Source organism: Micropterus dolomieu, linkage group LG15 (genome assembly GCF_021292245.1).
Source record: "Micropterus dolomieu isolate WLL.071019.BEF.003 ecotype Adirondacks linkage group LG15, ASM2129224v1, whole genome shotgun sequence".
NCBI classification, from domain to species: Eukaryota; Metazoa; Chordata; class Actinopteri; order Centrarchiformes; family Centrarchidae; genus Micropterus; species Micropterus dolomieu.
In genome coordinates this window covers 21,396,744-21,424,319 of record NC_060164.1, presented here as the reverse complement: position 1 = coordinate 21,424,319, position 27,576 = coordinate 21,396,744, and the positions used below count along the sequence as shown (strand labels likewise).

The window sequence follows — 27,576 nt, the reverse complement described above, 5'->3', positions numbered from 1 at the left end:
TGTTACAGTTTTTTTTTTCAATTGCTAACATGCATTGGTCAAAACTGAAGTCACATTGTCAAAAATCTTCACATAGTCAGAGAAACATAACTGTTTGTGGACCAAACTGTGAATCAGTTTTCATTGCTTTCATACAAAAAAGCATTCAATGACCACTTTCTCCAAAATCCATGAACTCATTACTACTCCACCACCTGCAAAAAACTATATATTTGCCGCATATTTTTCAAATGCTAACACACATTCAAAACAGAATGATGGCAAATGTCCTGCATTTTTGCAGCAACCAGACTAAAATACAGAGAAAATCTTAGCACAATATTTACAGTAATTTTTATGTTTACCTCTATGTGCATAGAGAACTGTGTGTAGTGTTTTGAACTGCAGTCTGAGAGTAAAGCAGGAAATGTGCTTGTATTTTAGCAGACTTGTTTCGGGGGATTGGTACATGAATTACAGGTTGTGGTCATTGTGTCCCATCAAAAACTGTCTTCTATAATGAAATACTAATTTATGTGAAAAATCATTAAAACTTCAAAGATACAAATGCATCATTTATATCTAATGCTCCCTGTTGTTAGTGTTTTTAGGTTAGTGTGTAATGAGTGACAGTGTATGCTTTCTGAGTGAGAATTGTTGCCAGTGTTTGGTTGAATGAGTTTATTTTGAGACATGTAAGAAGTGTTTTGGTGGTTTGAGAGAGTTTTGGAGGTGAGATTAACTGTTTTGGTCAAGATGCATGTTGGTAGCCTAACGCAGACTGTATTAAGCGTCTTGGAAAGGTGGCTTCAGTATTGTCTAATGCTTGTTAGCAATTGAAAAATACTATATTTCAAAGGCACATGTTTCAGTGATGTATGCATATAAAAAGTGGGAGGTGGTTGATCAAAATAATGACACTAGTAACACAAAATATCTAAAATATACAGTATCAGTGCTGATGACTGTATTATGAAAGTGAGGTTGTTGATAAATGTATTTATGGATGTTCTCACTAAACTGAAAGATGATCTTTGACAGGCAATCCTGACACCTGGCGGTCAGGATTTCAAATTACACATTTAAGGCTGCTTTACCTTCTCTCATCTGCCAGTCAACCTTCAGAGACACGCTGAACATGGAGTTAAATGGGCAATTGAGTTATATTGCCTGTACAGATACTGAAATTGTTCTTTGAGAAACAAGGTATGAGCCGTGACACAGCCATTTTTATCCTCGAAAAGAAATGACAAATATTTCACTTTAACAGTCAAAGACTTACATATAACATACAACGCATGCATCTTGTTAAAGCATCTTTAACAAGAATGGTTAAAGGGGCCAGAGACAAATGGAAGAGATAATTTAACGTGGAGAATAGATAATCTGGTTAATTCTTCCTATATCCCGTAACGTTACCTTTTTTACCAACAACTTAAATAATTTAACAATTTCCCTCGCCACAAATAAACTTATGTGTTATCTATTAGACTCCTCGTATTTTAAAAGCAGCTAAAGCGGAATTGTTGCGTGTCAGGTGGTACGGACAGTTTCGATGTTACACACTACCTCGGTCGGACCAATCAGAGGACGCGGCTGTAATACGTAATTCCGTACATGTGACGAACTGACATGGAAGACCTCACGCGCACATCATAACTGTAAAGAGACTGTTCTCAGATAATTTTCTTGTTTTGTTTTCGTGGTCTTTAGATATGAGGTATTTGCTCCGACTGGGGCATTCGTTTGCCCGCCTCCATGTCCGTTTATGTCACCACAGTGTTTACAGCAGCCATGCAAACCCACGAAGACTTGGAGTGGACCTTGGAGAAAAGTGAGTTGACATTCCAGCTTCCATTTACCGGCAATAACTATTAACGAGTTAGGCATTATTTATTTATTTATTTATTTATTTATTTATTTTTAACTTATGATGCTTTTCTGCGCCCGCTGTCAAAGTGTATCTGTTGCTTTGGTGTCCTCACTTTTACTGATGTAGCTCAACACCAGACCCAGATCAGCCAACTGGGATGTGTTGGTTTAACGTTACAGAACACAGAATTACGTTGGTAGCGTGACTGCATGTACATATGACAGTGGTTTAGTATCTCAGACATTTTCATGTGTTGTGGTCTTGTTGTTTTGGCAGGAAACTTGAGATCTCTTCAGGGAGGTTTGCTAGATTTGCTGATGGAGCTGCTGTGGTACAGGTACAGAAAAAATGTCACAACAAATAGGTGCATGGCTGCCCCTGGAAGTTGCTCAATGTTCCCCCTTATCCATATTTGTCCTATATGTTTTTACTTTATTCCACAACATTTCCATGTTGTAATATTACTATCTATTGCATGTCTGTCGGGCCTAGAAAAATGGTCCCTTCTCTATTGCTCTTCCTGAGGTTCCTACTCCTTTGATGGAGCCGTCCCATATGTGACGGGTCTTAGGGATAGAGGATAATATCATATGTTGTACAGATTGTAAAGCTCTGTGATTTGTGATTTTGGGCTTTGAAGTAAAACTGACTTGGCTTGACTTGACTCAGTGCAAAATATGTGTCGGCAGATTAGGAAATGTATTTGCTCAAATTATCTGATGTAACATTATCCTGACGTTTTCCGATGAGGGTGTTTTTATTTATTTTTGTTAACATTCATAAGGCTTGTGTAAAAAATGGCTAGATTAACCCACCAGGGAGCCTTTGACAAAAATGACTACTGACTCTTTTTTGGAGCACATCTAAAAACAGGTTGATAAGAGGGGTAACGATACAGATGTGTATATTGCTAAACAACTGCCCAGTTAATCAAAAGAACACAAACCAGTTGACACATGATATGGACACATATGGCCTATGGGACCTTGTGCAGTTAGCCAGCTTTTTCCAGTTGGTAATCCAACGCTAGTGCAATAGAGCTTGTGTAAATTAAAGTTTTGTGGTGTGTAGTGTGGCTTTTCATCGCTAAAAATATAGTGACGAAAACCTTTTCATAAAAGAAAAGTGTGCTGTAGGACTAAACTGGGCGCTCCCAGATGTTTGATGCTATGTATAATGCTTTTATTTGTCTTTTTGGTAACCCGTTCCATTTCTGTTTCTTTCTGAAGCTGGGAGAGACCTCTGTGATGGTGACTGCTGTGAGCAAAACCAAACCTTCTCCATCTCAGTTTATGCCTCTTGTGGTATGTTCTCTAACTTTCTTTGTTTTTAGACTGTGATTGTGTAGTTTATCGCACTCATTCAGGATTTTTCTTGTTTTGTCTTGTTATATCTATATATAATGTAAAAGTATTTGGTAGATGAATCATTAAGTAGATAGAATCACCCGCCGTTTGTGACTCTAAAAAGATGACCTTAGGAGTCAGATGACCTCAGTACAGTAGTGCATTGGGGTAACATGTTTCTGGGTTGTCTAGTGAATGAACATTCATTTTGATTGACAGGTTGACTACAGACAGAAAGCGGCTGCTGCCGGTCGAATCCCCACTAACTATTTGAGGCGGGAGCTGGGCACCACCGACAATGAGATACTCACCAGCAGGCTCATAGGTGAGATGATAAGAATGTGTCTTGTTTATATGTATAACTTTGATGTAGGCGGTGTGTACTGACTGTGAATGCCTTTAACTCGAGTGATTTGACTGACAGTTCCTCATGTTTCTGTTGCTCAGACAGGTCTATTAGACCACTGTTCCCTCCAGGTTACTTTTATGATACTCAGGTCAGTTTAAAGGGGTTCTCACTGTTATGGGGTAATAAGTTTGCCCTCTTTTGCTTTTTGAACAAAGATGATATTAATGTGTTTCTGACACCGATTTCTTATGTGTATGTGTGCGGTTATGTCAATGTCTCCTGAAGGTTCTTTGTAACCTGCTGGCAGTTGATGGTGTCAATGATCCAGATGTGCTGGCTATTAATGCAGGTGAGTTATATTTCAGCTATTCATGTTTTCCACAGAGCAGAGTTTTTCATATCCTTTGCTAAAACAATAATTTCTTTCATTCCAGCTTCAGCTGCTCTGGCCCTGTCTGACATCCCCTGGCATGGACCCATAGGTGAGGAACACAACAGATTAAGGCCTATTCACACCCTTATTAAATCCTAGTTTTAACTCCTCTATTCAATTTCAATTCCTGGAATATATTACTGTACACTCGTTTTAATCTAGCTCGGGACTGCTCGTGTGTTTTTCCAGGTGCTGTGCGTGTTGGCATGGTAGATGGAGAGTTGGTGATTAACCCCACTAGGGCAGAGATGGCTTCCAGCAGTCTTAACCTCATTGTGGCTGGGGCCCCCAGCAGTCAAGTGGGTACGTTGACAAACACTGTAAAACTCCCAGCAGAAGGTCAGTTGATTATTTACTGAAAACACTTTGACTTATACATGAACCATTTCATAGTGATATAAACTAACAGCTGCTTATAAAGCAGTAGCAAAGTGGTAGCATCATACAACACTTCTTTAATGCGTCTCTCTGTCCACCAGTGATGATTGAGGCGTCAGCTGAGAACGTGCTGCAGCAGGACTTTTGCCATGCAGTGAAGGTGGGAGTCAAACACACCCAGCAGATCATACACGCCATCCAGCAGCTGGCGCGAGAACAGAAGGTCACCAAGCGCACCCCAGTCAAGGTCTTCTCAGCCCCGACTGACATGGTGGAAAATGTTCGGCAGTAAGACCAGAGATGAAACAGTTTTCTGTAGTTTAAGAGTGATTTAGGTGACAAGTGAAGTTTGCTTACATGCAATACAAGGAGAGTTTATGTATTTAGATTTAATTTCCAGAATAAAACAAAATCACTTTCAAGGATTATTTTTACTGAATGAAATTGTCTGTAAATTAGACAAAGGCTTGCATTATTCAGAAATGGGTTTACCTATAAAACACTGAACAAAATTATAAACGCAACACTTCTGTTTTAGCCCCCATTCATCATGAGCTGAACTTAAAGATCCATCCACCTCAGAGGTGTGGCATATCAAGATGCTGATCAGACATCATGGGTATTTCACTGGTGTGCCTTAGACTGGCCACAATAAAAGGCCACTTAAAAATGTGTCAGTATCTGGTGTGACCACCATTTGCCTCGCGCAGTGCAACACATCTCCTTTGCATAGAGTTGATCAGGTTGTTGATTGTGGCCTGTGGAACGTTGGTCCACTCCTCTTCAATGGCTGTGTGAAGTTGCAGTCAGGTCGAGACCCTGATGAGGACGAAGAGCATGCAGATGAACTTCCCTGAGACGGTTCTTGACAGTGCAGAAATTCTTTGGTTTTCAAATCGATTGTTTCAGCAGCTGTCCGGGTGGCTGGTCTCAGATGATCTTGGAGGTGAAGATGCTGGATGTGGAGGTCCTGGGCTGGTGTCGTTACATGTGGTCTGCGGTTGTGATGCCGGTTGGATGTACTGCCAAATTCTCTGAAACACCTTTAGAGACGGCTTATGGTAGAGAAATGAACATTCAATTCATGGGCAACAGATCTGGGGGACATTCCTGCAGTCAGCATGCCAATTGCACGCTCCCTCAAAACTTGCGACATCTGTGGCATTGTGCTGTGTGATGGAACTGCACATTTTTGATTGGCCTTTTATTGTGGCCAGCGGAAGGCGCACCTGCGCAATACCCATGCCGTCGGATCAGCATCTTGATATGCCACAACTGTGAGGTGGATGGATTATCTCAGCAAAGGAGAAGTGCTCACTGACCCAGATTTTGACAGATTTGTGAACAATATTTGAGAGAAACAGGCCTTTTGTTCACTTAGAGAAAGTCTTGGATCTTTGAGTTTAGCTCATGATGAGTGGGGGCAAAAACAAAAGTGTTTATAATTTTGTTCAGTGTACTTACAAACTTGATGAAGCAGTATCTGAGCTTGATTTCTCAATAGTAAGAGACAGAAATAGGAATAATGTCGTTTTAGATGTTAGTAATGACTTGTTTTTACCTTTTCTTCCTTACAGATTAGCTTCTGAGAAGATCTATGCGGTTTTCACTGATTACACTCACGATAAGGTAAAGTCGGACGTCTGTTGCTGTTGACTCAAAGTTATCTCTGTGTGTTAGCCCTCTCTTACCACCTGGCATGGCCATTTTGAACCCATTATAATGAATATGTATATTAAAGCATTTTAAATCACAGGTGTTTCTCTTCTCAGTGATATGACAATGTTTATGTTTTTTAGAAGATTAACTTATTTCTTGATCAATAACAGTAATAATCTTACCGTAGATTTCAAGAGATGAAGCTATCAACAAAGTTCGACTAGAAACTGAAGAGGACCTTAAAGGTAGATCAGCTTCAGTATTGCTTGGAAAGAATTTTAAGTTAAGTGTTTCAAATATTGTTGCAACCGCCTTCACAATAATATATTTATATTTATTACGTTTCAATTCAGTTGAGCCTGTCTGTTAGCTAAACAGTGTCACTTGATGTCTTCCATGTGTAGAAAAATTCCCACAGGCTGAGCACTTTGAAGTCATTGAATCCTTCAACACTGTGTGCAAAGAAATCTTTCGCAATTTAGTGCTTAATGAGTACAAGAGGTAAACACCATGGCACCATGGCAAAATGAATGTATTTTCACATGACACATGAAGAGCCTTTATAATTGAGGCAAAAACGTTTTTGATTTTGCGTGTTGTAGATGTGATGGGAGGGAGTTGACTGCTTTAAGGAACATTTCTTGCGATGTCGACCTCTTTAAACCACTGCATGGCTCAGCTCTGTTCCAGAGAGGACAAACACAGGTAGGTACAGCACAGGAGGGCCACAGAACCTTCATTTGAAAGGTGTGTTTTGTAAAAGAACTGATGTGTTCTGCACAATAGTAAAGGTTTGACAATGATTACAATAGCAGGAGGAGGCTGACCAATTAGGTCCACTCTTTCAACAGAGAATGCTCAGTTCTTATCCTCTTCCTTTTGCTGTAGGTGCTGAGCAGTGTCACATTTGATTCCCTGGAATCCAGTGTCAAAGCAGATATTATCACCACAGCTTTGAGGTAAAATTATCATGACTACTGGTATTCACACATGAAACCACACATTAATACTGTTTACTTCATCAGGACACTTCACATAGTGTTGGTCCATTCTCCACATTTTTAGTACTTTCCTGTCTATATCTGAATGCCATTTCACGTAGTGTATTCTCCTGAGTGGCAGCCTAAATTATTCACACTGTCTAAAATAAATCTCTCTCTCCGGTCTCTTATTTCATTTTCTTTTTGCAGTGGCATTAAAGACAAAAACTTCATGCTTCACTATGAAGTGAGTGAAATCTTGATTTCATTTTTAAATTCACATATATTATTAGATGTGTGATTCTGTATCCTGTGAATTTAAAATCAACCTTGCATTTAATTTCAGTTCCCTCCATATGCAACAAATGAGATTGGAAAAATGGGAGGCATCAATAGGAGAGAGCTTGGACATGGTTTGTGTGATTTACTTGTATTCAGTGTCCATTAATGACCACCAAAGACTGTGTGGATGTGCAAGTATTTGTTCATGTTTGTGTGTTTGTGTACTCCCAGGGGCCCTGGCTGAGAAAGCTCTGAGACCAGTCATTCCTAAAGACTTCCCTTTCACTATCAGGGTCACTGCTGAGGTGCTTGAATCAAACGGTGAGTGTGGTGATACAGTTTTTTTTTTTAAGGTTTGAAAACAATGCAGTCCTCCAGGAAATGTGTTCATTGTTTGTCAGGATGTCTCAGAGTCTTTATTTTCTTTACTCTATATTTCCATCTCTTTATCGCCTCTCAGGATCCTCTTCAATGGCTTCAGCATGTGGAGGCAGCCTTGCGCTGATGGATGCAGGTACCAGAGTGGGAATGCCTGAAATAGCTCTTTTACTGTTGATAATGCCTATAGTAGAATTGTTCAAATGTATTATTTTTACTCAGATAACCCAATAAAACAGTCAATTCTATCTAGGATTTAAAATTAGGTTGTATGAAAAGTATGTGTACGTAATATGTTCGGCCATAGAGACTTTTTTTAGTTTCAATTTCAAAGAGTAACCCCATTATTTAAAGATGGATACATATGATAAAATATCTAGATGTGATTTGCACCAGTGTTTGCATTCACATTTAGTTAAGTGCAGTTGTGTGGTAATATGCATAATATGTCCAAATCTGTGTCTCACAGGTGTGCCCATCTCTTCCGCTGTGGCAGGTGTTGCAGTTGGCCTCATCTCCAAGGCCAACCCAGAGAAGCCTGCTGAAATCCAAGACTACAGATTACTAACTGATATTCTGGTACAGACAGTACAACTGTAGCTGGTTGTAACCATTTATCACTACCAAATGGAAGTGAACGTTTAGTTAAGCAATACAAATCCCCAAAAAGGAATAGTTAATGTCCCTAGTTAACTATAGTGGATGTTGAATGTGAACTATTATTTTCTAAACAGGGGATAGAGGATTACCTTGGAGACATGGACTTCAAATTGGCAGGAACAAACAAGGGCATCACTGCTTTACAGGTACTGTGTCTGATAACTTATAGCAAGTGTCTAAAATATATTTTTAGGCTCACTCTGGAGGAGAAAAGGGAAGGAAAACAAAATAAATCTACCTGAAAAGTATTATTTCACCTGGCCCATTTTCAGTGTTTAAATATAAATTAAGACGATGTGTGAAACATTAAAGAAGAGACCAGGGCAGACTTCAATTTAAGATTTTCTATTCATGAATACATAAAGTTTAATTTGTATTATAAGATACTGCTACACTGTGTTGAATCATTGTTACAGCCAGCCAAACAGGATCTTGTTTAGAAAAAGAACCACTGAGGCGGATGTGCCTCAGGAGGTAGAGCGGGTTGCCCATCAATCGGGAAAGGTTGGCGGTTCAATCCTCTGCTCCTCCAGGCTGCATGTCAGAGTGTCCTTGGGCAAGATACTGAACCCCGAATTGCCCCTGGCGGCTGTTCCGCCAGTGTGTGAATGTTAGTTTCTGTTTGAGCACTTAGCACTTAGGCTCAGTGTATGAAAAGACTAGAAAGAAGCTATAAAAATACGGAGCATTTACATTTGAATGGATGGTCGTCAAAGGGACAAAGAGCCTTAAGCTGATGATACACAGAGCAACTTTTAGAGCAATCGTGCAGGGCAACGTTGCCGTCAATGGTAATGAGTAAAGATTACTACTGTAATCTCCTTCCCCCATCACTCACCCAACCTCCCCGCACCGCCACTATCCGTTCAAAACATAGTCGGACTTGCCACCAGCAAGATTGCCCTGCAACATTGCTCAAAAAGTTGCCCCGTGTATCATCAGCTTTAGACTACATTGTCGCATATTTTACAAAACTTTATTTAACCTCCAGGCTGATGTGAAGATCCCAGGTTTGCCTCTGAAGCTGGTCATGGAGGCTATCCAGCAGGCCACAGGTAAGCTCAACTGGCAGTGGAACTGAACATTTTACACTAAAGAATAAAGTCTGTACATATTTGTTGTGGTTTGATGGCCTTTCTTTCAATATTATTATGTCCCAGTGGCAAAGAAGGAAATCTTGGGCATCATGAACAAATGTATAGCAAAACCCAGAGAGACTAGGAAGGAGAATGGACCTGTTGTGGGTAAGTTTGGTGTTAGAACTTAAAATATATTTTCAAGGAAGGGGGACGTGCTTGGTTAGAGTTGAACATGTGTCTCAGAAGCTTAAAAGGAGCATTAAGTCCGACAATGGTGTGAAAAGTTTTCTGATATAATTTGTGACTATCTGTAAGACTAGTGGAGCTAGATACCTTTTTTTATTGTGTATTGATAACTGATGTTTGTGAGTTTCATTCTGTCCTCAGAAAATGTCCGGGTGCCTGTTTCCAGACGAGCACGCTTTGTTGGTCCAGGCGGCTATAACCTTCGCAGGCTACAAGCTCAAACAGGTAACGTGTGTAATCTAAAATTCATATTTTAACTGACTCAGGAAACCAACAGCTTTGTCAATGAAGTTTGTTTTTTCACAATACAGACTTTTTAACAGAATTTTGAAACTGGAGTTTTGGTTTCTCTTCTGAAGGTGTGACAATAAGTCAGGTGGACGAGGAGACTTTCTCTGTGTTCGCACCAACACCAGGAGCCATGAATGAAGCCCAAGACTTCATCAGTGACATCTGCAAAGATGACGTGAGTCTTCACCTGTTTTAAAAAAGCAGAACATGAATGAGTCTGACATTGATCGGAACATGAGGCTGTTTGCATGTAAATTCATGGCTGTACATGTACGGTAAGTGCATGAACATATGTGTATTTCTGTTTCGTGTTGCAGCAAGAACAGCAGCTGGAGTTTGGTGCTATCTACACTGCCACCATCACTGAGATAAGGTAATAATAATACATTGCGATGTTTACTGTCAAACAGTGTTTGATACCAGTCATTAGCACTCAGTTTAAACAAGCACAGTCAAGAAAATCACACTGTGAAATCAAGCTAGCAGCCCCTTTCAGCATTCAAACAGATTCTGAAGCCTTTTTCATGCTCTGCTTCAGGGACATTGGTGTGATGGTGAAACTTTATCCCAACATGAGTGCTGTCCTGCTGCACAACTCACAACTAGACCACAAACGGGTCAGTAAATTTGCCTCTGCATGCTGTTTTCCTGTGTGTCCATGTTTCTATGAGTGTTTGAGAATTACATCACCACTTACAGGTAGTTTCTTTTGCATTTTCCTCTTTCAGATCAAACATCCAAGTGCCTTGGGTTTAGAGGTGGGACAGCAGATACAGGTATGTCAATAACTAAAGACTGTATAGTCAAAATTATCCTGCTGTGTTTACATTGTGGGCTCATTTTCTCTGACTGGACTTATGCTAACAGGTCAAGTACTTTGGACGGGACCCAACAGATGGGAGAATGAGACTTTCACGGAAGGTGCTCCAGTCTCCTGCTGCAACTGTTGTTAAGACACTAAGTGAGAAACAGAGCATCTCCATGGTTTCAAGCAACAGCCACACGACCAGCACCGATTTGTGACACACCAACAGACTAGATTGTGTTACAGAATAGTCCTACCAAACCAAGCATCAGATCTTGTCACAAACTGGACCAGTGCTGTACATAAAGAGGTTGTGGATATGGATGTGATTCAACTGGAGCACTGGGGTGAACTGTGCTTCAATGAATGTGCACAAACTGAGAAGAACATTTGGATTATGATGAACAGGAGACATGTGTTAGAAAATTCTACATGTTTCATTTTTAAATATCCCCTTTCATGGTGTCTTGTTTTTCCACCTGGAGTAGCTTTGACAGAATCAGGCAGTAAGAGGATTTGCTTTAAGTTTCCTCCAACACAGTCACCTAGCGGTTTTACCTAACAAACAGTGCAATCTAACAAAGTGTTTCTTATTCAAATGTCATCATACTGCCTCTTCTGGTATGGAACTTCCATATTTGGTGTCCACTGTGGCAGTGTATCCTCCAAGCTGCCAGGATCAAGATATGGACAAAGAAAATTGTTTTTGTAATATTCCCTTAATGTTGTGTTGCATTTACAGTATGTGTGAGTCATCTGTAAATAAGTGGTTGCTTTGTGGTGTTGAAATTCACAACCATTTCCAGTAAAGAAATACCATGCACATATAAGGAACCAGACTCTGATCTAGCCCAACATTCAGATACCAGATGTACAAAAAAAGCCAACAACAGAATGCCACAAATTGTACTCTTAGTAGAGAAAAAGGTCAATATAACCAATCGAAATGATAAAAAACATAGTTAAAGCAAAATCAGGGTTTTAGACTACAAAAGCCAGGTTGCACAATAGGAGGAAGTAAAAATGCTATACAATAAAATGGATAATGTGTTGAATGAAAAATTTGTAATTAAAGACATGAAATGATTCAAAAAAGAATATTACCCGATCTGACGGCTGGAGCTACTTTATACCAACCAGTGACCAGGCAGTGATCCAAACTATTTTAAGCTTTAAGCCATCTTCAACCCACCCACCCTGGCGCACAGCTAGTTGTTGTTGTTTCACCTATGTTAAAAATAAAAGGCCGTCTTTGTTGCTGGTTCAAATGGGGACGTACACAAGGACCTCATCACCAATTGTAATACCCATGAAGACAACATGCTTGACATAAAAACATATCAACAGCTTGATAGGTGCAGGGTTAAGGTTTCAGGGCTCCTAAATAATCTGGTGGTGAGATTTCCTACACCCATGAGATGTACAGCCCTGAGGCTCGGGAAATACCCATTGCTGTGTCACACACTGCCTGGATTTGGTTGGAATTGTTTACATAAATAAGAATTTAATTATTCAGGCCTCTGGCAGAATTTGTGGTTACATTCAAAACTCCCAACACCCTAACCTAAATATGCGCCAAATTAATGTCATCTCCATGGGGTAAACATTGAGACAATCTGTTAATGTATACGCTTTTCCAAATAGCATATGTTGTGAACTGGAAACTGTTTTCTGAATAATACAACAGAACAGAAAGAGTCATTTGCACTGTCCAGAAACGGACCCCTTTGGGCAGGGAAAGTACAGTGTGTACTGGTGTTTCGTTCTTGGCTGGAGGGCATTTAGGATGCTCAATATCTGTAACGGTACCAATAAACTGTGTGTGTGTGTGTGTGTGTGTCTCTTTGGCTTATTAGTCTGATGGGCAAGCACATAATTTGTTTAAACTATGTAGTTAATATAGTACCGTATTTTAATGGTTATTAATTAAAACCATCTGAAAGAAAAGGCAGTTATCGTCATGTCTACCTCATGTCATCTGCAGGTACCTGCTGTTGCTGTTACATTTCTTACCTCTAGGTGGCGCGTTGTAGTTGTGGTGCTGCGGTCATTGCCATTGGATGGTGTCGCTCGGAGGAGGAGACCCCGCGGCAGTTAGCGCTTGATTGACGTCGAAGAAGAAAAAGAACACAAGATCGGATTACAAGATGGCGGTCTGTGGACGTTAGCAAGGAGGCCGTTAGAGTTGTTGTGTTCTCAGTAAATTTTACTTCTCGGTTTTGGGCCTCCACTTTAGTTGTTTCACATCGGGAACGTAATATGTTTATGAAATAGCTACCGATACACTTTGTCGCCATTGTGAACTTCACTTAGACGTGCATGTTTTATAACATGCGGGTGGAAACAAAGTTAACAGGTCGAGGGTAGGAAAACACCAGACGGGGTGAGGTGATAGCTTGTTAGCAGCCAGCTAGCCTGCTAGCTCCGACTCGGTTAACCATGTCGGACACTCGGCGGCGAGTGAAAGTATATACGCTGAATGAAGACAGGCAGTGGGACGATCGGGGTACCGGACACGTTTCGTCTACCTTTGTTGAACGGCTGAAGGGAATATCATTATTAGTTCGGGCCGAATCAGACGGTAAGTTCCCGGTTAGCATAGCCGCATTGACGTTACGTTGGCTAGCATTAGCATGCTAACCCCTGGTTGTTCGCACAGAATGCTTTCATTGGCCAGTATGTATACTTGCTTAATTTATTGGGCTTGCTGCTTTACATTTGCTGCACTATTTGGAGCCACTGAACAACAACAGCACTCCCTGTAGACAAACGGCAATAATTTATTGAATAGCTGGTGCTAGCAAGCTCGTTGGTTTAGCAGGCGACGTGATCTCAGTAGCATGGGGGCCTTCAAAGTCTAGTCTTAAACGTACAAACTCGTTATTGCTCAGGATAGTAAACGATTGTGTGTTCATGTACAGATCATAAAAAAACTAAGCACTGGATAAGGCTAGCGGTATGTTATAAACTCCGCTGTTAGCTTTCACTTTGTGTTGTTGCAACATTGTTTTACTCAGCATTACACATTGTCTATTATTTGACGTTAAATGCTCTCTACCAGGCAGAATAATTGGCCTTAATCTTCAAGAACTGGTTATCAAAGTTGTCATTTGGCAGTCTTTGTTGTTGTTCATTCGCACTAGCTAGAAAGTGAAAAGTTACCCAGGTCTTTGTGTTTTAGGATCACTTCTATTGGAGTCGAAGATAAGCCCGAATACTGCATATCAGAAACAGCAGGTAAGAATAGATCATCTGAGTCTGGATCAGCTACATCTTCTCACACGTTGCCTCTTAGATTCAAATTCACTGTATGTCAAAATCAGAGTATTACATTTTAGTAATTTCAACATTCAGACTTGTTGCTGGACAATTGCTGCTACAGTGATGCAATGCAGACAGTGGGAATCAGAATCTGATCTGATTGTAAACCTGGAAACCAGTAATAAGCAGGTCACATCATTAGTGAATACATATGAAAATACATAAACAATTTTGTTACAGAAATTTGGTTAGAATAGATTTGAGCCAAATGTTTCCCTTGCATATTGTAGCAAAGTGACCTCATTCATAATTTTAAAGGACTTGTTTCCAGGTTTATACATTTACAGCCATGAAACTGCTTGTATGCGTTAAACTAATATGTGAGGTTGCAACCATTTTGAGTGTGTCCTGCTAATATGATAAGCAGTTCTTTGTGTACAGTTTGATGTTTCTCTCTCCTTCTTCCAGGATACGCTGATTGTTTGGTCGGAAGCAGATAATTATGACCTTGCCCTTAGTTTCCAGGAAAAGGCTGGTTGTGATGAGATCTGGGAAAAGATCTGTCAGGTATGGTCCAGTTCTACTAAATTTTGTGCATTGTTTTAAAAGGTTTCTTTACTGGGCAGTACTCAAACAGTAGTGAGACCTTTTACTGACACTACCACAAAAAGCAAGATGCAGTACGTTGACACTTCTAGTTTAATTCTTCACTTCATATCTTCCAACTGTTTATTGCTCAGGTTCAAGGCAAGGACCCTACCCTGGACATCACCCAGGACCCCATTGATGAGTCGGAGGAGGAGCGCTTTGAGGAGATTCCAGAGACAAGCCACCTGGTGGAGCTCCCTGCCTGCGAGCTAAGTCGGCTGGAGGAGATCGCTGACCTGGTTACCTCTGTCCTGTCTTCACCCATCCGGAGGGAAAAACTCGCCCTGGCCCTGATGAGCGAGGGCTACATCAAGAAACTCCTGGGTCTCTTTAGAGTCTGTGAGGACCTGGACAACAGGGAAGGCCTACATCACCTCTATGAGATTGTCCGTGGTGTCTTGTTCCTCAATAAAGCTGCCCTCTTTGAGGTGATGTTCTCTGACGACTGTATCATGGATGTAGTGGGCTGCCTTGAGTATGACCCAGCGCTGGTTCAGCCTAAACGGCACCGGGAATTCTTGACCAAGACAGCAAAGTTTAAGGAGGTGATCCCTATCACAGACTCTGAGCTGCGGCAGAAGATCCACCAGACATACCGGGTGCAGTACATCCAGGACATCATCCTGCCCACACCATCTCTCTTTGAGGAGAACTTCCTGTCCACACTCAACTCCTTCATCTTCTTCAACAAGGTGGAGATTGTCAGTATGTTGCAGGTAAGGATCCAAACCAGGTAACTTGTATTACTCTTTAAGGCCGTGAATATCATCGTGTATTTGTCTAATGGGGCATTCCATACCAAATTTACTTGCCAGCTGAAGAAGCTGCCGTGGAACATTTCTGCATGTGTTTTCCCAAATCTACAATCAGTTGCAACTGACAGAAGTTAGTTTGACAATCACAAGAGAACCTGTCCTCCCTGTGGTTCTAGACAGTAACATGGCTCATACTTGATTATCAATGAATAACTGAATTTCCATCATTAAATGTAATAATTTCTTAAGGGAAATGTAAAATGTTTAATCGTGTGGAAGTTCGATTTATCTATGTATCTAAGTAAGACTTATTGCAGTAATTTGAATCTATAATGTGTTGTGATAATCTACCTGTACATGTTGTAATCAAACAATGCACGTGGCCAGGGAAAGGGGATAACTCTGTTTATTCAATCGTAGATCAAACATGTGTCAGGTGGTCTTGTAAAATGGGGAAACAACAATATAAACTGGAAGACAATCCAGGCACTCCATAATATAAGTTGTTGAAGCATGTTAGCTTTGTTAATGATTTTGCCACTATAATAAATGCTTTTTAATATTTCCGTCCCTCTTACATTGTGCCTGGATTGCCTTCCAGTTTATCCCAATGTATATGGACACTCTGGAAACTTTCCACAAGTTAAAGATGTGTCTGTGTATCAAGTTTTGTAATGTGACGACTGACCCATTAAAAATATAAGATAATAAACAGTTTTTGAAACGGTTTTGAAAATTCAGTGAATGAGTTAAATGTCCATTGTTTGGCTCGTCAGTAGACTTCAATATGGAGCTTATGTGAGCTGTGTGTTAATTGTAAATAATTTGTACCATATAATCATTTTCATGATTCAGTACTTTACAGGCCAATCATTTCATATTTAAGCGTTCAGCATTATTATATATTATTGTATTTCAGGGCTAATGTGAAAAGAAGTGACTCTCTAATAATCATGGGTTTCTCTCAGTGTTTTTTTGGTTCTTGTTGCTGCAAAATCTGAATGCAAACTGTCCTAGATTAATTTTTGCCATCCTCCCTTTTTTCCTCTTTGTATTTTCACTTTTTATTTGTTCAGTGTCTTGATTCTAAACACTGTTTCCTGTGCCACAGGAGGATGAGAAGTTCCTAACAGAGGTCTTTGCACAGCTCACAGATGAAGCCACAGAGGACAGTAAAAGAAGAGAACTTGTAAGTCCAAGACTTGTCAATTCTCCAGGCCAGTTTGTTGTTTTTTGTGGGAAAATGTAGAAACCAAAGGATGGGCACTATTGTAATGTCTGGAAATGATTAATTCTGTTCTCCCATGCAGTTTTCATTTATTCAACTTTGGAAAAAAGTTTACATCCTGAAATGGAGAAAATTACAGTTTGAGACTGAACCAGAAAATTATTTTCCCACTGCTGCACAATATCACAAATGAAACTATGTTTGTGGATAGTATTTTTGAGTGACCTTTAAATATTGCCTTTAATGTGTCAAATGCCGATCAGCCATTACATCTGTTTGTCCTCCTCTATTCCTCAGGTGAACTTTGTCAAAGAATTCTGTGCTTTTTCACAAACGTTGCAGCCACAAAACAGAGACGCTTTCTTCAAAACGCTGGCAAATCTAGGCATTTTGCCTGCTCTTGAAATAGTCATGGTATGTTCTAGGCATAATTTGGGTGTGAATGTTGTTATTTGGTTGAACATACTCCATATTTTCTTTGCCTATGAATGGTCAATTGGGGGAGTATTTTGTTTGTATAGAATTCTCTCTGTTTTGGTCTTCAGCTTAACTATTTTTCTCCTGTTCAGGGAATGGATGACCTGCAGGTGAGGGCAGCAGCTACAGACATCTTCTCTTACCTGGTGGAATTCAGCCCCTCCATGGTCAGGGAGTTTGTCATGCAGGAACCACAGCAAACAGATGACGTAAGCAGCTACACAACCCTGTCAACAAGCATGCTTGCACTTTGGTTTGGTTCAGTCCAATATTGAATTTATAAAATTCTACATAAAAAAAAAACAAAAAAAACAAAAAAGGTTCCATGTAGCACAGTATTGTTGTGACAAATAAGTGAACAGAATATTTGAATTATGTACCGTGCTCAGGTTGGTTGATACTTGTATGAAATGTTGTGTACTGCAAACATACCGTTAGTGTTTCCCTCATAGCACTTTTATAACTCTGTGCTGCATCAGTTTTAAACACAATTTATATGCACAAATAACTGAACATGGCAAGAAGCACTAAAGGCTCTTAGACAGGGTGCCCGTGGGGTCTTAAAAGTATTAAAGTCTTAAATTTCATATTCTAAAAATAAGGACTTTAAAAATATTAAATTTGATTAACAAAGTATTAAATTCCATTTACAAAGGTCTTAAATTTTGTCTTGTCTTTTTGTAGGATTAAATAAATGGCGTAACGTCATAAATAAACCCTTTTTGTCTGTGTGACATTACAAATTACTCTGTTTGGTGTGACTTGGATGTTATACAGCAGTACAGGTAACATTACTGTTTAAGCTTTATGTCAGTGTTTAGCTTTACGTCAGTGTTTGCTAACATGCAGTTTAATGTGCATTAAAGTTACATCATCCAAATGCGCCGATAACCGGGAAGAGGAAAAAACAAACCGGAGCCCAACTCCTTATCCCCGCTGCTTTCAAGTCAATACTACTGTATTTCAAGCAGCCTTTAGATGCAAAAACAACAGGATGAATAATCACTGAAGCAATTGGCTTTTACAAAGGCATATTAGGCTATAACTCAAACTGCACCATTTATTTAGTATTTTTGGTTTCACACCATAAGAGTTCTTAGTGCAATAAAAGCATTTGTAAATATGTTATGGAAAATGGCTTGCAACAAGAAATGTTAAAAAAAACCCCAATGAAAATGCTTTGAGAAGTGTTCTGTTTGAATCGTCACCTGAATTTTATGTTTGACTATATATAAATAAAGACAATTCTACCATAAATTGGTGCAGAAAATGTCTCCAGGATGCAGGAAATTAAGTGTTTAATGCTCAAAGTTTTCTAGGGGAGGACCCACAGACCCCCCATTTATATATTTCCGCATTGAATATTTCATTAAAATATCTTCTTCTCTTGTTCCTGTGAACCCAATATTGTGAATCCTGCATGTCAGCTAAGTGTATCGTCACACCCCTAACCTGAACCTTTATGTCCCCACCACTTCTCAACACAAAGTGACGTCCTTGATTCATTTTATGTTATCAAAGTACAAACACACCCCAAAAAGTATATTGTATTAAATATGAATAAAATGTCTTATTTAATTCAGATACTTTGTAAATAATTTTCTCGAGCTTAAAATTCATACAGATTTTCCATTATACAACAAGTGAAGTTGGCATTAAATTTCGTCCCAGGTGGTATTTAAAAAGGTCTTAAAAATTTAATTTGGAGAATCCTGGGGGTACCCTGTTATAGCAGTGCTCCCAATAACTTAGTATTTGTTATACTGGCCTTGATGCCGATCAATAGGTCTATCACTGTTCCAGTAGGATTAGGGGTGCTTTCCTGTGTCATGCAGAGTTTTTGTTGAATTCCCCTTTTAATCTGAATACACTATTAGACTGAAACTGCATGATTTTGACTGTATCTTTCGCTGCGTGTGTGTGCTTTCTTTTGTTTACAGGATGTTCTGCTGATAAATGTTGTGATCAAGCAGATGATTTGTGACTCTGACCCAGAGTTAGGAGGGGCTGTCCAGCTGATGGGTCTGCTCAGGACGCTCATCGACCCCGAGAACATGCTGGCTTCCACCAATGTAAGCAGAACAAACACAAAACAAGAATTTTAATGGAGATCAGCTATAAAATTCTGTATTGATGGCCAGGATCATTTGTCTAACTTAAATCTAACTTGCAAACTAAATTACAAACCCCTGTTTGCTTTGTCCAACACTAAAACATCAACAGCACTTATCAAAGCTTCTTGTTATCGTCTTCCTTTTTAGAAAACTGAGAAGACAGAATTTCTGAGTTTCTTCTACAAGTACTGCATGCATGTCCTAACTGCTCCTCTGCTGGCCAATACTGCACATGACAAAAACTCAAAAGGTGAGCTGAGGACAGATGCCTCACATAACTGCACTGGGGTGATTCAGACTGTTAGATAAATAAAGATTTGACTGATTGTTCTGTGTCATGGCCTTTCAGATCTGCAGGAGGGATCAGCTAAGATCAACCCGGTCTGTCCAGGTGGGTGTCCAGTAACTTAACATCAACCATTAGCCAGCCAAAGTCAAAAACTTGTGCACGTCAGACCCTCAGTTCGTTTTAGTCACACATTTATTTTCCTGCACCCACCAGAAAAGGGTGAAATAACTTACCACTACCTCCTCATAATGGCTTAAATGATGCATTGGCTGTGTTTTACTACCTTATATGATGAAGAGTTACTATAAACAATGTTTTGTCAACAATATAATTTTATATTCTTGGATTGCACACTTGCTTTAAATTTAATAATGTGTTTTGGAAAATGGCAGGACTGTAAGGTGCAGCTTCATGCCCCTTTTGGAAATGTTGTATACAGGTGCTGGTCATATAATTAGAATATCATCAAAATGTTGATTTATTTCAGTAATTCCATTCAAAAAGTGAAACTTGTATAATTTATACATTCATTCCACACAGACTGATATATTTCAAGTGTTCGTTCCTTTTAATTTTGATGATTATAACTGACAACTAATGAAAACCCCAAAATCAGTATCTCAGAAAATTAGAATATTGTGAAAAGGTTCAATATTGAAGACACCTGGTGCCACAATCTAATCAGCTAATTAACTCAAAACACCTGCAAAGGCCTTTAAATGGTCTCTCAGTCTAGTTCTGTAGGCTACACAATCATGGGGAAGACTGCTGACTTGACAGCTGTCCATAAGACAACCATTGACACCTTGCACAAGGAGGGCAAGACACAAAAGGTCATTGCTAAAGAGGCTGGCTGTTCAGAGCTCTGTGTCCAAGCACATTAATAGAGAGGCAAAGGGAAGGAAAATATGGTAGAAAAAAGTGTACAAGCAATAGGGATAACCACACCCTGGAGAGGATTGTGAAACAAAACCCATTCAAAAATGTGGGGGAGATTCACAAAGAGTGGACTGCAGCTGGAGTCAGTGCTTCAAGACCCACCACGCACAGACGTATGCAAGACATGGGTTTCAGCTGTCGCATTCCTTGTGTCAAGCCACTCTTGAACAAGACACGGCGTCAGAAGCGTCTCGCCTGGGCTAAAGACAAAAAGGACTGGACTGCTGCTGAGTGGTCCAAACTTATGTTCTCTGATGAAAGTAAACTTTGCATTTCCTTTGGAAATCAAGGTCCCAGAGTCTGGAGGAAGAGAGGAGAGGCACAGAATCAACGTTGCTTGAAGTCTAGTGTAAAGTTTCCACAGTCAGTGATGGTTTGGGGTGCCATGTCATCTGCTGGTGTTGGTCCACTGTGTTTTCAAGGTCAACGCAGCCGTCTACCAGGAAGTTTTAGAGCACTTCATGCTTCCTGCTGCTGACCAACTTTATGGAGATGCAGATTTCATTTTCCAACAGGACTTGGCACCTGCACACAGTGCCAAAACTACCAGTACCTGGTTTAAGGACCATGGTATCCCTGTTCTTAATTGGCCAGCAAACTCACCTGACTTTAACCCTATAGAAAATCTATGGGGTATTGTGAAGAGGAAGATGCGATACGCCAGACCCAACAATGAGCTGAAGGCCACTATCAGAGCAACCTGGGCTCTTATAACACCTGAGCAGTGCCACAGACTGGTCGACTCCATGCCACGCTGCAGTAATTCAGGCAAAAGGAGCCCCAACTAAGTACTGAGTGCTGTTCATGCTCATACTTTTCATGTTCATACTTTTCAGTTAGCCAATATTTCTAAAAATCCTTTTATTGTATTGGTCTTAAGTAATATTCTAATTTTTGGAGATACTGAATTTGGGATTTTCATTAGTTGTCAGTTTTAATCATCACAATTAAATGAAATTAACATTCGAAATATATCAGTCTGTGTGGAAGGAATGAATGAATATAATATCCAAGGTTCATTTTTGAATGGAATTACTGAAATAAATCAACTTTTTGACCAGCACCTGTATTTGTGAAGTCCTGGTGTGAAAGTAGCTTTGTTTTTTTGTGTAGACAACTTCCAGACAGCTCAGCTGCTGGCACTTATCCTGGAGCTTCTGACCTTCTGTGTGGAGCACCACACCTATCACATCAAGACCTACATTATGAACAAAGACCTGCTCAGGAGAGTGCTGGTGCTAATGAACTCAAAACACACCTTCCTTGCTCTTTGTAAGTCCCCACATTCACAAATGGTTCACACACACCTTTCTGCTGATTTGCTTTTCTTTCTTTCAATGTTCTGTCAATGGTGATCCTACTTTTATGAATGAACTTTTACCAAGTATACAGTCACGGGGTTTGTACCATACCCGAGTTGGGGATCTGCTGTATGCATCCAAGCTCACACCAACAACACACGCAAAAGTAAACGACTTTATTTGTGCTATTACTGTAATTAAGTTATTGTTTATTTTTGTCCAAGGTGCCCTGCGTTTCATGCGCAGAATCATTGGTCTGAAGGATGAGTACTACAACCGCTACATCATCAAAGGCAACCTGTTTGAGCCTGTCATTAATGCCCTGCTGGACAACGGCACTCGATATAACCTCCTCAACTCAGCCATCATAGAGCTCTTTGAGTTCATTAAAGTGGTGTGTAGACAAACTAAACAAAGCTTTTATTAAGTGTTCATTAGTATTCGGTGTATGCGTGTGACACTGTAAGTAGGTTGTTTGTGATTTTTCCACTATGCCTTCTCTTTCCAGGAGGACATCAAGTCTCTCATAGCTCACATTGTGGATAACTTCTATAAAGCACTTGAATCCATTGAGTACGTCCAGACTTTCAAGGGCCTGAAAGGCCGGTACGAGCAGGAAAAAGACAGACAGAGTCAGAGACTCAACAGGTCAGTAGACTCATTGGACACAAAGGTCAGATCATCCTTTTTTACCATATGCCTTACGACAGCAAACTGCATTCAGCTATGCTAAAAGCAAAGTTTACCTAGTCTGTTGCAGGCCACAGTGTGTCCTTTGTCATGGTTAAAAAACTGACATTCATAGAAATGATGTCTCATCTTGACCTGGAGCATCTACTGATCAATTCAATACCCGATATGTTATGAGCCAGTAAAGTTAGACACAATACGAGATGCGGACAACTTGGCACAACATGTGAAGCTGGAGCTCCGTCTCTTCAGCAAGCGTTCCTCCACTGCCACTGCACACATACACACTACGCCTACACATCCGCACTGACGACCTAGGGTTAGGGTTACAATTTTGGATTTATTCACGCACTTCAAAAATATTTATTGAAATTTTATTCTTTTTACATATTTATTTACAGCGATAAACGTTGAAATATATATTGTAACAGGCTTGTTTATAAACTTAATGGGAGAAAACTGGTAGTTCTATGTAAAATCAGACGTTGAGCACCCCCATATAGCCAAATGGTATGATCCTTGTTTCACTGAGAAGCTTCGACTGTGAGATTGACACTTGAATCAGGCTCCGCCCATTGAAGCATCGACAATATTATAATACCATTACATTATTTTATGCATTTTAAACCAAACTGAGACTAAACTATACAAACACTAACGATATCGCATTAGGGGTGTGAATCTTTCAGTATCTTTCAATCCTTGGGGTCACGATTCATTTCCAAATTGATTCTTAATGCATTAGATAGGTGCGCTAATTTCTGGATCTACTCCAGTCTGCTGTGTGCTAAGACAGGCAGTGTAGCAAACGATGGCATGGTGTGAGCATTTGAAGTGTACTACAGTACTTTAATTTTGCTTGGGGAGCAATATTACTGGGGATCAGCTATTTTGACAATAGTAGTTTTTCATGTAAAAACATTTCATGGTTCCTGCTTCACAGATGTGAAGATTAGCTGCTTTTCATTTTAGTTAAGTTACTTTAGTCAGCTGTAATGTGGCTTTTGTGTGGCATAATGGTAACTGAAAGTATGGTGTTTGCTGTCACAGAGAAATAAAAAGTCCCTATTGACGGTCATACATTACATGTCATGACACATGCAGAGTGGATGTAAAAGTGGTCAGTCAACTTATGTGTTGCGGTGAGCAGTTTGAAGTAAAATAAGTATAATTAAGCAACCAACTATTGGCAGCTGACCTCTTATTATTCGCCAGTGTAGTTTTTTAACTTGCAAGTGCTAATTGTGGGCTCTGTCCGAGAGCTAACGTTAGCTGCAACTGACTAGCCAATAGGCAGCCACACTGCATGCTGCAACTGTGTTTTACAGAAGCCTGAAGGGACACATGGCAAGTCAAAGTTGCCAGCAGCGAGAAGAAACCACACCTAGACAAAATAATTCTTAGAAGATGAGAATCGCAATTCTTAAGTGAATCACTTTTTTTCCCCCACCCCATATGTTGCATACATCTATACAAAGAAAACATTCTCCCCTTCCCTCCAACACTCTCATGCATACACACTGCCTGCCCTGCACACCTGTTCCCTCCCACGTGCCCCAGACACACCTGAGATCTACACACTGAGTGCACACCTGTAGTCTAAAGAGATGTCATACCTGTTGTTGTTTTTTTAATTCCCAGTTCCCACTGCTCTCTCATGCATCAAGGATTTATTTCTGAAGATAACTGTACTTAATAACTGTACTTCCCCTGTAGATATCGCAGAGATGCACGGTCGTTGGATGAGGATGAGGAGTTGTGGTTCAATGACGATGACGACGATGATGATGGTGAGGCTGTGGAGAAGAGCCGGATGGAGGATGACTTCTCTGACAGTTACGGCAAGTACATGGAAGCCAAAAAAGGTAAGTTGCCCTGATATAACTGTATCTTCCTTAAAACTTTGTTTCCACAGATTGCAAGAGCCCTGTAAATTTGATATTTACAGTCTCTGTTACTGCAGGAGCTGCCAACGGAGCTAATGGTGCCAACAATAATGGGAAAGCTGCTGTAATCCCACCTGCCTCTGCAGCCGTCACTCCAAACAACAGTTCAACTTCCTCTGTCAAAACAGTTGCTCTTCCTGCCACACCGGTCGTAAAGGTAATGCTGTGAAGTTCAGATCCTAATCATGGATCACCTTGTTTTAATCCGGTTATTTTGTGGTGTTTATGTTTTGAGGACTGTGACGACTGAAATGCAGTCTTATTTTGTTCCACATCATGTTTCTAGTGTTATCTCGTTTGAATGCTGTCCTTCAACACTGCAGACAGAAGTACACACTTCATACCACAAAGACCTGATTTTCTCTCTATCATGTTATTCGTCATGGTAATCATGTTTTATACTGTCCAAAATTTCACTGACTCTAATGCTTACAACATGTTGAAAGGAGCTCCCAGTAGCCTAATGGTTAAGGTAGGACCTTTGCTGCGAGTCATATCCCTCCTTTCTCTACACAGGCTGTCAAATAAAAGCAAACAGAGAAGGATCGTGATAAACAAGCATCAAACCTTTCCATTTCTTCCTCATAGAGAAATGAAAACTGATCATGATGGACAAACGGCTTTCACTTTAATTTTTTGTTGTTTGTCTTCCTGTGTCTCTTAGACCGCTCTGGTTGGTTTGGTGGACTACCCTGACGATGAGGATGAAGAGGAAGAAGATGAGGAGGAAGAGCAATCTCCAAGGAAGCGGCCCCGTCTGAGCTCTTAAGGCTAATTGTCCTCTGTTTGGTCGTGGTCGATGGACACGGAGTCCCTCCCATCCTCCCTCCTCTGGTCGTCTCATTGGTCCTTGGCCTGCCTGTGCCACTTGTCAGTCTCACTGAGGAGACGGGCAAAGACGAGCTCCCACCTCACTCAGTCCCTCCTGATCTCTGCTGCTCTTTTCTCCCTGAGTGGAAGGAGATGGAGAGCTTCTCTTTTGGATAGGAAGACTGATCAGTCTGTTCCATCAGTCCTTTGATTTTTACCTCTTCCTTTTACCAACAGCCTCCTCTAGGAGATCCCAAAATCTCCTTTCTTTCTCCCGAGGAGAAACTCATTGACTCTCTGCAAACTCATCTCATAACACTCTCATGCTCTCCCAGTTCTGACCTCCTTCTGAACATCTTTCTTCTCCTCATCCATCCATCCTACCTACCGATTAGAGAGGCTGTGGTGGAAATAAAAGTGCCAAGGCGGTTCCCAACTCTGCTCTGTTGCTTAGCAAGGAAGTGGCGGTACTAGAGCAACCACACAGGAACCCTCACCTGAGCTCATTTGAACTTTCCCTTCCATCCTTCTCAAACCTGAAACCAGTGAGCTCCAGAGACAGAGGAAGCCAGAACACAACCAGCCAGTGAATGAACTGCTCCGCAGGCCAGTCAGGCTAGCAGGACTAGCCGTCATAGATATAGAAAGCTTGACTGGCTGAAGTAGTGTGTGCCGCCCTGCCACAGAACTGTTCACTTTTGTCGGGGATAGAGGGATCCACACAACAGAAGAATTAAACAAAATGTTGAGACTAGGGAGGTGACAAATGACAAAATGTACCAGGATTAAAACTCAACAGTAATGAGGCTTAGACCCAGAGGAGCAGGACTCAAACCTTCAAAAGCCATGGCGTCAGTTTGGCCGAGGCACACAAAACACACACACTCAGACACGTCTCACACACAGGACTGCGTTAGCCAGAAATCCTGTATTTCATGACTTTGTTAAAAAGTACTGTACAAATGTTTTTTTTTCTTTCTTATTTTTAATCATTTGCCCCAGATCTGATTTTCAAAGGGGAGAGAGATGCCTACCTACCTGTGTGTATTTTTGTTGTTGTTGCACAAAAGGTGGGGTCGCTGTTCACCCTTTCAGTCCAGTTCATTTGATTCAATGTAAAATGCAGAGAAGTTGCAAATGCTGGTTTTAAAAATAACGTATTAAAACTGCAGTAAAGTCATTTTTGCAGCCAACATTTTGAGGATGTCTGGAGTTTTGTATTTTAGTGGATTTAAGAATTTAGTGGCTTTGTGACGCACACATATCCCAGTCTTTGGTGACAAACCTGAGCTGTTGGTGTGCTTAGAGTAGATTTAGTGCGCTTCAGGAGGCTCAACTCTCAGCACCCTTCTCTCAGACAGATCTCAGGTTCAGAATTCAGTTTGCATCAGAAACAAAAAGCCACCCACCGTGTCTGTGCACTCTAACACGGCTGGCTGGTGAAACGTCTCACAGTTATTGCTGAATGGAGGAGGATTCTAGTGAGTTATAAGGGGCTTGAGGTGCCTGGGGGGGCCTCTAATCCCAGTTTGAAGGTCCAGAATGTTCAGCACCAGTTGATCCGGGTCAGAAGTCACCTTTGTTCCACAGTCTACGTCTAATGTTAAGTTTTCTTTGAACCTGTTCATAAAAAAAACAAGTTGAAGGGAAACTTTTTCTTTTTAGATATTTCAGTGTCTGATTGAAACATTTCTCGTGTTGCATCTTCTCTTCTGGTCTCACCGCAAGAAAACTCGAGAGGCAGGTGAAGGGACTCAAAATGCTAGATTACAGACTTTTGTCTGAGTTAAACTACGAACAGCAGGGTCGAGCTCAAGTAAAGATTGCTTTTCAGGATTTCACCAGTACATGAGCAGCGGTGTGTCTTTCCTCCTCTGTAAGCGTCGCCCCAAAACATGACTGTTTTTGCTCTCCCTTGATGAATTTGTACCAAGTGCATTTACTACCACTATCCATTCTTAACATTTGTATGAATTTATTTGATAAGTTTTGAAATTAAATGTGACCCTGACATTGAACTTGTGAATCTAGCTTTTTTACTGATTTGGCAATTGGAGCTAAAAAATTTCTTATTGATCTACTCCTTTGAGTCCAGGTGGTTGTATTTGATCAAATCAAAACTACACTCAAGCAATTTCTGATATTGGATATTACTGAGTGGAATCATAACTGAATACTATTTGTGGAAATATTAGGGTTCTGCAATTTCTTGAAATAGTCGCTCTATTTTTCTTACTCTAAGAAATTTAACAACAAATATAGTGTGTCCTGACATTTTTGTATCAGGAAGTGACTCATGCAGGTTGTTCTGTACTCAAAGTGCTGCAAATACAAATAAGAACACAAGGTAATGAATCCAAACAAAAGCCCTTTTTCCAGA

The 27,576-nt window shown here is 40.4% G+C and overlaps 2 protein-coding genes and 1 long non-coding RNA gene across 4 annotated transcripts; 2 read left to right on the top strand and 1 right to left on the bottom strand.

The window, feature by feature from the left end:
- The first annotated feature begins 1,580 nt into the window (after positions 1–1,580).
- On the top strand, positions 1,581–12,685 carry LOC123984423 (polyribonucleotide nucleotidyltransferase 1, mitochondrial). The gene is made up of 28 exons (XM_046071317.1): positions 1,581–1,813; positions 2,129–2,189; positions 3,082–3,156; positions 3,418–3,523; positions 3,646–3,695; positions 3,833–3,896; positions 3,982–4,029; positions 4,170–4,283; positions 4,460–4,646; positions 5,936–5,987; positions 6,205–6,262; positions 6,422–6,518; positions 6,620–6,722; positions 6,906–6,976; positions 7,208–7,244; positions 7,344–7,410; positions 7,511–7,600; positions 7,740–7,793; positions 8,127–8,236; positions 8,392–8,463; positions 9,309–9,372; positions 9,478–9,561; positions 9,784–9,867; positions 10,002–10,108; positions 10,251–10,306; positions 10,472–10,550; positions 10,662–10,709; positions 10,801–12,685. The coding sequence occupies exons 1-28, from the start codon at positions 1,695–1,697 to the stop codon at positions 10,954–10,956; spliced, it is 2,313 nt and encodes a 770-aa protein (XP_045927273.1). The 5' UTR covers positions 1,581–1,694; the 3' UTR covers positions 10,957–12,685.
- LOC123984425 lies at positions 9,717–13,894 on the bottom strand. Its single transcript, XR_006828442.1, has 2 exons — positions 12,752–13,894; positions 9,717–10,120 (listed from the first exon to the last, which is right to left on the bottom strand). It is a non-coding gene; the product is annotated as an uncharacterized LOC123984425 (long non-coding RNA).
- ppp4r3b (protein phosphatase 4, regulatory subunit 3B) lies at positions 12,860–27,214 on the top strand. 2 transcript variants are annotated; one of them, XM_046071315.1, is made up of 16 exons: positions 12,860–13,319; positions 13,920–13,975; positions 14,468–14,566; positions 14,740–15,363; positions 16,514–16,591; positions 16,928–17,044; positions 17,200–17,316; positions 19,048–19,179; positions 19,369–19,471; positions 19,571–19,612; positions 21,563–21,721; positions 21,975–22,144; positions 22,259–22,398; positions 24,157–24,305; positions 24,389–24,543; positions 25,051–27,214. In XM_046071315.1, the coding sequence occupies exons 1-16, from the start codon at positions 13,178–13,180 to the stop codon at positions 25,153–25,155; spliced, it is 2,388 nt and encodes a 795-aa protein (XP_045927271.1). In that variant the 5' UTR covers positions 12,860–13,177; the 3' UTR covers positions 25,156–27,214. The 2 variants fall into 2 exon arrangements, with proteins under 2 accessions (XP_045927271.1, XP_045927272.1); XM_046071316.1 differs by having other exon boundaries at positions 12,863–13,319; positions 24,404–24,543.
- Positions 27,215–27,576: the final 362 nt, after the last annotated feature.